At 49.3% G+C, this 13,625-nt stretch overlaps 1 protein-coding gene across 3 annotated transcripts in view; it reads right to left on the bottom strand.

Annotated features, from left to right (window-relative positions):
• Positions 1-8,388: 8,388 nt before the first annotated feature.
• LOC131093242 (lethal(3)malignant brain tumor-like protein 3) overlaps positions 8,389-13,625 on the bottom strand; it is a 42,603-nt gene continuing 37,366 nt past the window's right edge. For 2 of the 3 annotated variants that reach the window (XM_058040364.1, XM_058040363.1), the window contains exon 20: positions 8,389-12,966. In XM_058040364.1, the coding sequence (XP_057896347.1) occupies positions 12,838-12,966 (129 nt within the window). In that variant the 3' untranslated portion in view covers positions 8,389-12,837. The remainder of the gene's footprint in view (positions 12,967-13,625) is intronic. The other variant, XM_058040365.1, reaches the window with a different exon arrangement.

The raw sequence follows: 13,625 nt of genomic DNA on the forward strand, positions 1-13,625 counted from the left end.
AAAGCCTTTGGCCAGAGTTCCTTGGCACAGGGTGAGTTTTCACCCCTCCTGTCCAAGAGGTCTCTGGAAAGGACTCGCTGATGGTATGAGCAGAGCTGAGGAGGCTGGATGCTGGAGGGAATTCAGGACGGGAAATTACCCCAGTTACCACTCAGAAGTTTTACCTCAGAAACACCAAGCCTCCTCCAGCCCATCCCAATCCATGCTCTGCATCCACAAGGGCAGTGAGTGGCTGCGGCCGGGGCCCGGTGGCAGCCCCAGGACAGCACAGCCGAGCGGGCCCCGCTGCAGAGGCAGCAACAACCATGGAAAGTGCTCCTCATAATCCCTCTGGAGAGGATCAAGCCATGCTGAATGCAGAAATGAAGACATTTTATGGCCACCTAAGGACTGAGCAAGAGAGCAGACACCAGCAAAGGGATCCATGAGGGAATGAGTGGAAGTAACAAGAAACTGGGGGTTTTTTGGGAGCAAAAGGGATAACTTTCATTTAGGGAACCTGACACTGTTTCTCCAAGTAAGTTTTCAACTACAGACTGGGAAAATCCTGTAATAATTATGTTCATGGTGTAGTATTATGGAAAATGCTGTATTGAGATTGGGGCTGTGCTAGGCTCCTCCAGAGAGCAGAGGGGCAACATGCACAACCTTCTCCATGTGCCCACTCCCCTCCATCCTCTCCTGCTCCCGGCAGAGATTCCAGGATTTGGGAACCCTCCTGATGCGCAAAACACCATCATGAGGTGAGGAAAGGCTGCAGGTTTCTCCCAAGATGGAGCGAGCTAGTGAAGGTCTCAGGACACCGTGGCTTGGCCGAGGCTTTCCAGCCCTCTGATCCTCTTCAGCTTCATCATCTCCACCAGTGAGATTTTCCTGGAGGTATTTCTGGCTCTTTCTGTGTTGCTCTCCATATCCCACTGAATATTGCATGTGCTATCCCTCCCCAAGGACTGTTAGTCTGAAGAGAACTGATTCCTTTCTAGAGCTGCTAAATGGCACCTCTCCTGTTCCCTGGCGTGATTAGATCTGTGCATTTACCACTGGTTATGTTTGCAGGCACTTTTAGGTGTGATTAGCAGCTGAGGGCTGTCAAGGAGTCAAGCTCAGGCGTTAGAGCCTCTATGGGGGCTGCAGAGGAAACAAAAGCAGCATTTTTTCCTTTCCACAGAGGCTCGTGGTTGAACTCAGCACAGATGGGTGGTGGCGGAGCAACCCTGAGGGGTCTGAGCTGCCCACAAGGGCCCAGGCCCACCCCATCCATTCCAAGCCCTTCTGCCCTGGGGTGTTTGGCTGGAGATCCTGACCCAGACAGAGCAAGAAAAAAGGAGTTGGAGCTAAAAACGGGGAAGAGACAGGGAGGGGAGGAGACACCTTCTAAATGGTTGGGGGGGAAGGGGCGAATCTGTGCTGTGGGGCCTTCCAAAGCTCTGTTCCTTACAGAAGTGCTTATAGAGATTATTGTTCTTAATTTATGTAGATCTACTCTGGCACTAGAAGAACTTAGAAACTAATTAAACAGCAACTGAAGAACAGCCCTGGCCTTGGATCTCGCCCAGAGGGAAACAATTCCTGGGAATCCTGAACCAAGAGGGAGCTCAGCTGTCAAAATGCTGCTTAATCTTCTTAGAAATGATATGAAATTTGGGGTGATTTTCTGGAGAAAAGGAAAACAAATCAGCTCACAAATCCTGGAGTTCTCAGACAACAGTGCAAACTCTTTTGGCATCAGTGGCCCAGGGGAAAGGAATCATCTGACGAGCAATGATTTTTGACACTATGTTAAGTAAAGGACTAGGACCCAGTCTCCAAGTGACTGTGTCTGGATGAAATCCAGGGAAAAAAAGGAGGTGGCTTTTGGGAGAACACTTTGCTAACCCTATTAATGGGGAGAAGAGCAATTACACACATGGCTGTAATAGGCAAGAAAATAGTTAACACTCTGCCACAGCTCAAGTAGTGATTTTATGAGTCCTGATGAATTTGAGCTCCCATAGGAATATCAAGGTGGGGTTTTTCACTCTTTTGGGACTATTTCAGGCTCTCACATACAACTACTGAATTTTTCTAAATGGATTTAAATCTATGGATTTAACTGAGCTCCCTGATCAGCAGTGAATTAAGGGACCCTGTTGTCCTGTGAGGACAGAGCCCCACCACAGCTCAACTCTGCACCCCTTCAGCTGGGGATCCTTTCAGTTGATGCTTTCCTAAAGTTATCCAGCATTTGCTGAACATTGCAAGGAGCTTTTCCAGGTTAATCATGCTCAGAGCCTGGGCAGGCAGGCATGAGGAAAGTGAGAGGAGAAAAATCTTGCTGTGTTATTATAATAAAACACACAATAAATACTAAGGAAAGCATTCCATACATCCTGTCTGAGGAAATTCACCATGCCTGACCTCAGCCAGCTGAAAATCAGCCGTCCCCTGGGCTCTTCTGAGGGTTAAGGGAGAAAGTCAGCATTTCCACACATCTAATCCCAAAAGAGCTGTGTAAGGAGAAGGGGATTCCTTCATTTCATCAGATGATGATTCCTCCTGAATCCAGTGCCAGAGCTGAGGTACCTCAGACAAGATGTTCAGCTTTGTGAGGGCCGATGCCACTTGAAACAAATCAGACCTTTGACAGTGCCCAGCATGTCTCTGGACCACACCAGACCCCATCAGAGCTGTCCTATCTCATTCCCAGCTCTCCTTGGCGTGCCAGGGGAAGGGATGAGAGCCGGCAGCGGGAGCAGGCTCAGGCTGCAGCTCCTGTCCTCGTTTGCCCTGTGCTGAGCAGCTGACTCTCCTCGTGGCAGCTCCTGCAGTCCCTGCACCCATCTGGGGGATGCTCCTCTCTCTCAAACAGCCACGGGATGGACCCTGAGGGCCCAAAGCACAGAGCAGCAGAGCAGGGCAAGGGAAGGTGAGAGCACCCGGTGCTCGCAGGGCGTCGCTGGCAGGGTGAGCCTACCCCATGGGATCAACAGCAGCCTTTGTTTTCTTTATCCCTTCCAATTAATCAATTTTACCGCTAAACAAAGATGACTCTTTGAAGGGGAGGTCTCCTATTTCAAATCTTGTTTCAGGAGATGTTGTGGATGATTTTGACCAGACATATCTTCTTAAAGGGATGCAGATGCTACTGCTCTGGCTGAGCACCCTGGAAGGTCATGGAATCCCAGAATGTCCTGAGCTGGAAGGGACCCACAGGGATTATCCAGTCCAACCCTGGCCCTGCCCAGAACCCCAATAACCCCACCCTGGGCACTGCTGGAGCCCTGTCCAAACTGCCCTGGAGCTCTGGCAGCCTCGGGGCCGTGCCCATTGCCTGGGCAGCCTGGGCAGTGCCAGCACCCTCTGGGGGAAGAGCCTTGCCCTGATCTCCATCCTGAGCTGCCCTGGCCCAGCTCCCTGGCTCCTGTCACAGGAAGCAGAGATCAGAGCTGCCCCTCGGGAGGAGCTGCAGACCCCAGGGAGGTCTGGGCTCAATCTCCTCTGTTCCAGCTGAACACATCAAGTGACCTCAGCCACCACTCTGGTGGTCCCTCCTGATCCTTCAGCACCCTTGTAGCCTCTTTTGGATACTTTCTAAGATATAAGATCAAAAAGTCCTTGGAGAATTCACTTTAATACCTCATATTCCTCTTCAAAGATGAGTTACCTGCTTTCTACCAATCTGAAGGACTTAAACATGTATTACCAGCTCTTCCCACTGGGAAAGTTCACGCAGGAAGATCACATTCATCTCACGTGGTTGACAGAATGCTCCTGAGGAGGACCTGGGCTGCAGCACTGACCTTCATCACCTCACCACCAAGACTGAACCCCTGATGTCTTTGATGCTATTAAGCACCTCTTGAGTGTGGGTGAGAGCCAAAGCTCATGGCTGAGCCGTAGCAAGTCTCCAGTTGGGCTGAGTATTGATTTTTGGAGGACTTTAACATATTATTCTCCTCCTGGTTATCACCACAAGGTCTTAGTGCTTCCAAGTGGACAGGGACTATTTTGTCTGTGCTCATGTGCAGTCCTTCCCTTTGCAGTTTACAGGGACAAACTCTGTATTTTTATCCTGCCTGCAAGAAAGTTCCTTGGCTCAACGATCAGAAGCTCCAATTCAAGTTTTCCATTTGTAGTGGATACAGAGCTACTTTCAACATCCATCTGGAAATGCAGTGCTAACATACAATAGAGCCATCCACAGCATCACTCTTGGTTCTTAATAGAAATTGCTTGTAAACAGATATAAACAAGCACCAGCTTCAAGGCAAGAGAAAAGCTTTGGTGGCTCTGTCCTGGAAAAACCTTGTGCAATAGTAAAAAAACCCCACTGTCTGCTTCCTGCCCTGCTTACAGTGAGTCCTCATGCACATTTTATAAGAGAAACTGCCTGGGTATAAAAAGAAATGACTCACTGAAACTGGTAACACTGAACACAACTTGGTTTTGATCCAAAGCCAAAAAAATGTTTTATTTATTTGAAATGTAAACGGTTTCTTTATCAACTGCCTTTTTCAGGGGTTGTTTAGGGCAGTTTCCTTCCAAATAGGTTGCTCAGCCCAGAGTTTTGCAAAATCCTGGGAAACAGGGAAAGCAGCAAGGAAGACACAGAAACCCTGCTGGCTGATTTATGGAGAGTGGGATGGGGCCTCCCATCCCTGGTGAAAGCCTTCTGAGAGCTGCCTTTGCTGGAGACTTGTTGCTGCAGCGGGATGAACAGTGCAGCTCACACGGCTGGTGCTGTACAGACACACCAAGCACAGCTCTGAGGCTCCTCTCTGTTCCAGCCCAGCCTCATCTGCGGCTGGGGAGCACCATGGGGGCACAGGGACCCCACCGGGATCCTGTGGCATTGCTGGAGCCTCTCCCCTCTGGGCTCCATGGCATTCCTGGTGCTGGGTGAGGGCTCCTGCCTCCATCTGGGCTGGGTGGATCCAGAGCTGCTGCTCTGCTTTGCCCTGGGCTTTCCAGCACGGCAAGGGTCTGCAGCCTGGCTCGGTGGGAGCAGGGGAGGCTGAGATGTGCTGGAGCTGCACTGCTGCTGCCCAAGAGCATCTTCCTGCTGTTTTGTAGCAGGATTTGGAGGAGCTGGAGGGAAATCCATGGATCTGCCTTTACCCCGCCAGGCCCAAGGGACACCCCATCCTCTGGTGCTCATCCCAGCAGCCCCAGGAAGAACACAGGGCTAGGGGCATTTGGGGAGTGGATGGTGTTGGGAAGAAGGGATGGTAGTAAAGAGAAGGGGATGCCTGTGGGCTCACACATGTGTGCAGCATTCATGAAAAGGAAGGGGATTGATGGTGGGATAGTGGCAGAATTAACTGATTGCATGAAGAATTGATCAGTGAGGAAAAAGCATCACGGGGCAGGGAAATCCCGCAAGGCACAACCAGAGAGAGGAAAAAAAACAAAAACAAGGAGAAAAAGGGAGATGGGGCTACTGAGCTCTGAAGACTTAATCTGGCTAATTCTTTCAGCATGTGGTGTGCACATGGGAGCACAAGAGAGAGGAAAATACTTGCTTGTGGGGAAGAAAACAAAAATCAACATTCCAACTGTTGTGTTTCTTCTGAAATGAAGAGCAAGACCTTCCCCAGCCACTAACCAGCAGCACAGACATGCTTGGGAAATTTATATCATGGGCAAATTTATATCTGAGCCTCTTCTCTGGCCTTTTTCAATTCCACCCATGAGAGAGATGAGTTCAAGACGTTGTGAAAACCATCTGGAGCCTCATTGAATAGTTGTGTGGTCCCACTTTGAGCAGCAGAGACACAGCACAGCCTCCCCTGCTCCGGTCCTGCCAGGGATAGCAAACCCTGCAGCCGTGGGCTCCTCGGTCTGCAGCAGAAAACCCCTCTCAGTTTTAGGAGGGTGCACAAAGTGGAGGTGTTCCGGCAACCACAGAGCTGCTGGATTCCAGCACAGCCATGACCCCAGCCATGGAAACCACCTAAGTTTGGAACAACATTTTGGAAGCATTTCTGAACACCCGGAATTTGAGTCAAGTGCTGTGAGGGACATGGACAACACTCTGGTGTGAAAAGCTCCTTCAACCAGCATTGCAGCAAAAAGCCACTCTATGGCCCAAAAAGACCCAGTGCTGATGACATGTGAGGGCACTAGGTTGAATGATGGTGGAGCCACAGCCCTTTTTTTGAGAACAAAGCAAACAATTGAAGTCACCGGTGCCCTGGTCCAGGATGGGAGTGGGTGGGAAGGGGTTTCCTGGGGCAAAACCAGCATCTCTGGGGGCTCTGGCACTGATCCCCTTCTGCAAAGGCCTTCAGCACATTTCTTGAAGAAACAGCTGGAAGTGTTCCAGCAGCAAATGTATTTGACTCCAAAAAATATCTTGCTTACATTAGAAGTGTCTGGATGGTGAATAATGTAGAGAGGAGAAAGTGTCATGGGGCAATTAATAAGCTGAGGCTGTACATGGTGGCAAGGAGAAGAATATATTAGGGGAAGTGACAGGCAAAGTCAATAAATAGTGGAGTGGTATTTGGGAAAGGTCTGGCACTTCTGCAGCGGGCTGGGCAGAGCACAGCAGCCCTCCTGAACATGCCAACACTCTGTTTTTCTCTAATGCCACCACTCTTTTTCTCCTGAAGCTGGAATTTGCCCGTCAGCTGCAGAGTGCAGGATGGAGACAGCAGGTTCCCTCTCCATCCGTTCCCACATCCTTCTTCCCTCTGGGCTGGCCTGTCAGGGGAGTGCTGTGGTTTGTCTTTACAGTTCCTCCTCCTGAGAAAGTTGTAGGATTTGAGAATTGTAGGTTGTCAGGTGAGGTTTGTTGTGGAAACCAGGGTGGTGCAGGATCCAGACAGTGTGAGGTGAGAGTTGGGGTCTGTACCCCCCTCCTTGTACACCCACAGCCAACAGCAGGGTACCCAATAAAATGAGAGACCCCTCCAGTCCCTCCAGGGGGTTTGCAAACCCCACTGAGCATCGTGTGATGGGGCTTGGCACAAGGGACAAACCAGTCCACAGAGCACGGTCAGGGCTGAAAGAGTAATTTGAGCAGGCAAAAAGATCAACCACAGGTTTTCCCTGCCAATGGAGAAATATGACTTGGGACAAAAAAATTCCATGTTTGCCTGAGCAGAATAATCTGCAAATGCAATCAGCCATTTGGGTAATTGATGTTTCTTGCTGTGCTCAAACTTCTCCGTCAAAACTGTGGGGGAAAAAAATCGCTGCTGAGGGGAAGCTCAGATCTCTGAATTGCAAAGGACACAGCCACAGGACCCAGCACAGCCCCGAGGGAACTAACAAGAGCACAGAGCAGCATTTGATGTTCCCGAGGCTGCTCCAAGCAGCCCAGCTCCCCAGACCGGGAATCCGATCACGGTAACAAAAGCAAACAAACCACGGTTTAAATAGAAGCAAAAACGTTGGAAGGGAAAAACCAATGAGAGCAAATGTTTACCCCAAAGATGGGATAGTTTAGAAATTATGGCTGGGAGCCAACTCTCCAATATTTTTAGTTTCAGAAGGTCTGCAAGCCTCAGCTGCCAATGTGGCCCTGCCCCCTGTGCCCTGGGAGCAGGGACCTGCTGCAGGTGCAGCTCCCGACACACCTGGGGAGGAGCAGGACAGGCTCAATGCCTCATCTGGGACACATCAGAGAATGGCTTGCAACTTATCAGCTAATTATGATTAGAGCAGAAACAGGTAAAGTAATTACCATGGTTATGGACACACAGTGAAGGCAATAAGGAAAGGAAAAACAGACAGACCCTAAAATGCAGTTTTAATATGGATTCATACTAAAAAAAGTTCTTGCTAGCTTTAGTTAAAAACCCAACTTTGAGAGCTGTTTAAGAAGATGAAGTTCTGGGATTGTTTGTGATAGGAAACATGAGGGATTAAGGAATTCAAGAGGAAACCACAAGCCTTCCAGTGCCTATAGGGTCTCTGGGGGATCCAGAAAGGGACTTTGGACAAGGGTCTGGAGGGACAGGACACAAGGAATGGCTTCCCACTGCCAGAGGGCAGGGATAGATGGGATATTGGGAAGGAATTGCTCCCTGGGAGGGTGGGGAGGCCCTGGCACAGACTGCCCAGAGCAGCTGTAGCTACTCCCTCTCTGGATGGTCTTTAGGGTCCCTTCCATCCCAAATCATTCCAGAATTCAATGATTAAAACATGGCAGTAGCAGAGGAGAGTGAGGAATTGGAGAATCAGGCACAGCTGCAGCAGCCAGTGCTGTCCTGTCAACACATCAAGGAGAGCTCAAGTACAGAGATAAGAGCAGGCAAAAGAGATAAAATGAAGATGCTGCCTTGTGTTGTGACTGCTGTTTAAGGGAAGGACAACAATGTGACGACCAAGCCCCCAGTGCCAGCCCTCCAGGGCAGCCAGCCCCACACACAGAAGAAACAAACCAGGTGTGAACTTATATTAATTTTATTCACATTTCCAGAGGAAAGCATCGGTGGAGTGCAAGGTCATGGCTAGTGTAGAAAAGCTCAAGTATTTGGTTTAAAACAGGCAGATATTTCTGAGGCTGAGCCGAGCCCCTGCTCTCTTCCCTACATGTGCTTCCAGTTCAAGTAACAGGAATCTCCAAAATAAGCTGGCTCATCACATCATGGGGGGGATGTCAAAAACTTTAAAGCTCTCTGTGGTATAAATCCCTAAGTAGGGCATAAAAGTAGCAGGCAGGCAATCTTGTACAGCTGAACTGGCTTACCCCTGGGCCAAGTGTTGGGCTTTTCCTTCAGCAGCAGAGTTTTGCTGTCAGCGATGCCAAATGCTCCTGTCCAACTTTAATGTGATTCATTACCCAGAGCTGAAATTTGCTGCTACTGGATTATGGGGATGATTGTTGGTGATGGCACAGAAAAAATTTAACAGGACTCCCAGCCGAGGAGAAGAAGAGAAAAAGAGAAAAAATTTGATTGCTTTGAATTTCAAAAACAACCAAAAGGGAACAAAAACACAGCCAGGAATAAGATTTTGAGAACTGGAAATTCCTAATTGCACGGCTGGCCCATGGGAGCTTGACACAGCTCCGAGTTGCTTCTAAGGAATGTATCTGTATTGCTAAGAGACTCCTGGGTTCAGCTGGGCCAACAAGTGGTTCTTGCTGACATCCAGCAAACTCAAAATCTGCCCAACCCCAGGTGGCATTAACCAGCTTCACATTTGCTCCCCACAGAGCAGCAACTTTTGGATTTTTGCTTCAAAGTGTGCATTTCAAATTACACAAGGCGTCAGATAACCAAAGGCCTCTGCAGAGCCCTGGTTATGGCACAGGCCTGGAGCAGGACTGGGAACAGGCAGAGCAGAGTTTGGACAGGCAGCAGGAACAACTCACCGAGACACACGGGAAAGCAGCACTCCCTGACACAAGTGGAATGGCACCAGCAGCCAATGGATTCCTGAGTTATGGGGCTAAAAGATGAGGTGGTTTCGTTTTGTTCTATATTGTAAATATCAGGGAGTTTTAAATGTGTCCAGTGAAGACACTGGAAGTCTTTTTGTCCTGTGAAGTTGCTGGATTTAATTGGAATACAGCTTATATTTGGGGAAGGATTGGGTAATAGATGTGTGCACATTCTTGCTTGCTCTGCAAAGACAATTATCAGATTACAAAAAAAGGCACAAGAAGCACATTCCTCCCTTCTTTCATCCCTAAAAGGTTCCTCCTTCTCCCCTGCTGAAAGCACTGTGCTGGCTGTCACTGAACAACCTCCAAGTACACATTTTCCTCTTTGATCCAGCTGGCTCAGAAGCCCCAAGGATTAAAGATTTCTCTTCTGTTTGAATAATGTCACTGACTAGAATCTCATGGCTTGTTTAACTGATTCTCTTCATCCTCCATCTATATATAGTAAAAAAAAAAATGGAATTAGCATTATATTTTGGTTTAATGCTAGAGGCAATCTGCTATCCCCCAAATCAGGCTCCCAAAGGAAGGAGGTGAAACAGAAAATCTGGAAGGACCTGCTTGCTTGAAACAAGAAAAAGGCAAAATTGCACTTGCCCCACCTGGCTGGGTGTCACAGAGGGGGAAACTGGGGCAAGGAAGGGCTCAGGGTTATTTAGCAAGTCAGTGGAGAGCCAGGAATAAAACAGCCCAGCTCTGGATCTTCTGTTCCAGTTGTCAAGAGACAATTTTGCTTTGCCCAGAAGGTGTGTTCTGTCAAAGGACAGGACATGCCACTTACAATTCAAGTCTTAATGCTGACACTGGATGTGCAGAGCAGGATAAAGAAATGTGACTCTTTGGTGAACATCCTGGTTATCATACTAAAAATGTATTTTAATAAACTAAATTCACCCCTTGCCTAGTCCTTAACACTGCAATAAATTTCTCCCCTGCAGCTGCCTGGCTGATATTTAATGGTTCAGCTATTAAATATCCCACCAAACCTGTGTCTTCTCTGTGAAGGCTTAAACTCCTAAAATTCTTATTAAAAAAAATATGGAAACAAATTGTTCTAAATATTATTCCAGGACTGAATTGCTTCAGTGGTGCGGATTCTATTTACAATTTTAAGGAACCTTCTGCTTCAGACAAGTCACAAGAACCGTCTCAGCAGCAGGAGGGTTGGACAAAGCATGTGGGTGACACAGGAAGGGGGAACAAGTGTGTTCCTTGTGTCACCACACAGTCATGGACAGCGTGTTCGCTCTGTTCCCGACAGCTCCTGGGAGCCACGCTGGTGGCAGAGATGCCAAGGGAGTTTGGGGTGCCTGTGGATGGGTTACATCACCAGGCAGTGCCCTGAGACACTGGCAGAGGCTGAGGGCAGAACCTGGTCACACAAAAACAGACAAACCCACACACAGCATTCAGCATCCAGCTATGGACAAAGGGCTGCAAGGGCTGCCTGAGCTGGGCTGGTTCCAGAACAGCCAAACAGCCATCAGGGAGAGTGGCCAGAGGGAGAGCCACGAGTGGTGCTGCCAGCAGCAATGGAACAGTGCACAGAGCCCAGCAGGACCCACACTGTGAACAGGGCTCAGAGCCCAGCAGGACCCACACTGTGAACAGGGCTCAGAGCCCAGCAGGACCCACACCCTGAACAGGCCTCAGAGCACAGCAGGACCCACACCCTGAACAGGGCTCAGAGCCCAGCAGGACCCACACTCTGACAGTGCACAGAGCCCAGCAGGACCCACACTGTGAACAGTGCACAGAGCCCAGCAGGACCCACACTGTGAACAGGGCTCAGAGCCCAGCAGGACTCACACACTGAACAGTGCACAGAGCCCAGCAGGACCCACACTCTGACAGTGCACAGAGCCCAGCAGGACCCACACTCTGAACAGGGCTCAGAGCCCAGCAGGACTCACACCCTGAACAGGCCTCAGAGCACAGCAGGACCCACACTCTGAACAGGGCTCAGAGCCCAGCAGGACTCACACTGTGAACAGGGCTCAGAGCCCAGCAGGACTCACACCCTGAACAGGGCTCAGAGCACAGCAGGACCCACACCCTGAACACTGCTCAGAGCCCAGCAGGACTCACACCCTGAACAGGGCTCAGAGCCCAGCAGGACTCACACCCTGCCACGGGGAGAGGAGAACTCGGGAAGTGCCCGTGGGGAACCCTCCAGCCCAATGTCCATATGGGATGCTCCTGAACCTGCCTCTGCTGCAGCAGGAACCCCCCGTGCTCCCAGCCAGGAGAGCACAGGCTGCACGTGCAGGAACACAGCCCCAGACTCTGCTCCTTTTTCCCCCACACAGCAGCTCTCTTTCCTTTGGGAAGTTCCCTCATTTTGCTGTTTAAGTCCTGACTCCTTTCCAGTCTCACATCCCTGTGTGCTCTGCCTGCTCCCAGAGGCAGAGGAGCTGCTCCCCTGCCCTCCAGCTCTCTGGCACAACACATCCAAGTCCACCTCAAGGGGCAAAGGCCAAAGCACTTCACATTCATCAGTTGGGATGGTTCAAAAGAAAAGCCATTTGTTTCTAGGGAATCTGTTTGCACACACACTCTGGCCACTGCTGGCTTTCCAACTCCCATTCTTGGCATTTGGCTGACAGTGGAGAGGGCAAGAACAAACACACACCAATCCCCAAGTGCTCTTGATGGTGCCATTTTGCCAGATGCTCCTGGTGCAGAAGGAGCTGCACAAAAGCACTGATGGGAGAATTACAGCTAAAACAAATCCCTCTGTCTCCAGCAGCAGATGCCCTTATGGGATCTTTGCCTACCCAAAGGCCACCTGCACTGCCCTTGCCTCCTGACAGGGAATGACAGGAATGAGGACATTTTGCTTGCTGGCAGAACCAGAGCAAGCCATCCCTGATGGAAAACTGCTGCCCATGCTCCCTTCCTGCTGGGGTGTAAGCTGCCCAGCAGCCAAGGGCATCACAACAACCAGGAGCAGTAGGAAAAACTGGAATTTAACAATCAGTCCTGAAAAGGTCAGCTCCTGAGTCACAGCAGTGAAGGATACGGGGGAATTGCTTTGAAGTGCATCTTTTTCCTCTCTCTTTTATTACACAAAACACATTAATCTCGCTGGTGATCACTCAGTTTTTCAGGCACTATCACTGGACACAAAGCCAGTTTTACTCAAAACTTTCTTCTTGCTCCTGCAGCTCCACCAGTGCTACCCTGGATTCCCCTTAGAACTGGAGGTTTCTTCTTGATCTCAAAAAGAGATTGATATATCAAAACCAATTCAATTACAAAATATAATAATATCCTCTTCTTGGAAGTGAAGCTGCCCCATATTCCAGACTGTGGCAGGATTTTTATAACCTCAAACTATTTTTCCTAAATTCTACTTAAAATGCATCAGAGTCCCAATCCACCTGTCTGGTGTGTTGTAATGCTCACAGCTGAAGATCCATTCCCTGTCAATTCCTCCTGGATCTGCCAAAGGCCTTTTCTCAGTTGTCTTCTGCAGACTTGAACATGAGGATGGCATTGTAGATCTTCAGGGCAGGGCCCAGTTTGATGCTGAGTATTTTAACGATGTCATTCTGCTTGAGGAGCAGGAAGGCCTCACCATCAATCTGCTGGAGGTTGGAATAGAAACAGGGGAGGGATTAACCACCAAGGGACAGGCACGATTTCCACTTCTGGTCATTCTGGGATTCTTGCCTAGTTCTGGTCCCTACACCCCATGATGCCCTCTTTCCAAAGGACACAGACCTCATCTCAGAGCTCTCCCTAGAAATGGAGAAGCCTCATGTGTCCTGCCCATGGCAGAGGTAGAATGAGATGAGCTTTTAAGGGCCTTTCTTACTCAAACCATTCCATGATTCCATATGCTATACAGACTAAGGCAGAGTGAAGATGCAATATGGCTGGAAAAACAGAGCCTCCTAATCCATCAACAAGGACACATATTTGATTAGATGCAAATTAACCAACTGATGAACATACTACCATGTGAAAATACAGGATACTGTAGGTAGCAGCGAGTAAAATCATGACACACCGTTTCTGGAAAAGGTTAAAAATTTACTCAAGCAAGAACATCCACAGAGACAACACAGATATAATTAATACAAACCCCAAATGCTGCAGGGAGGAAGCCAAAGATTAATGGACACAGACAAACAATAAGTGTCTCCCTAAGTTATTCCATTAAAATCCATTTACAGAGACTGACAGTGGCTCCTCCTCTCGCTTGATGCTCACCAGTGCAGCGTGCAGCACACAGCACTGGACA

The sequence above is a fragment of the Melospiza georgiana genome, chromosome 24 (assembly GCF_028018845.1).
Source record: "Melospiza georgiana isolate bMelGeo1 chromosome 24, bMelGeo1.pri, whole genome shotgun sequence".
Lineage (NCBI taxonomy): Eukaryota > Metazoa > Chordata > Aves > Passeriformes > Passerellidae > Melospiza > Melospiza georgiana.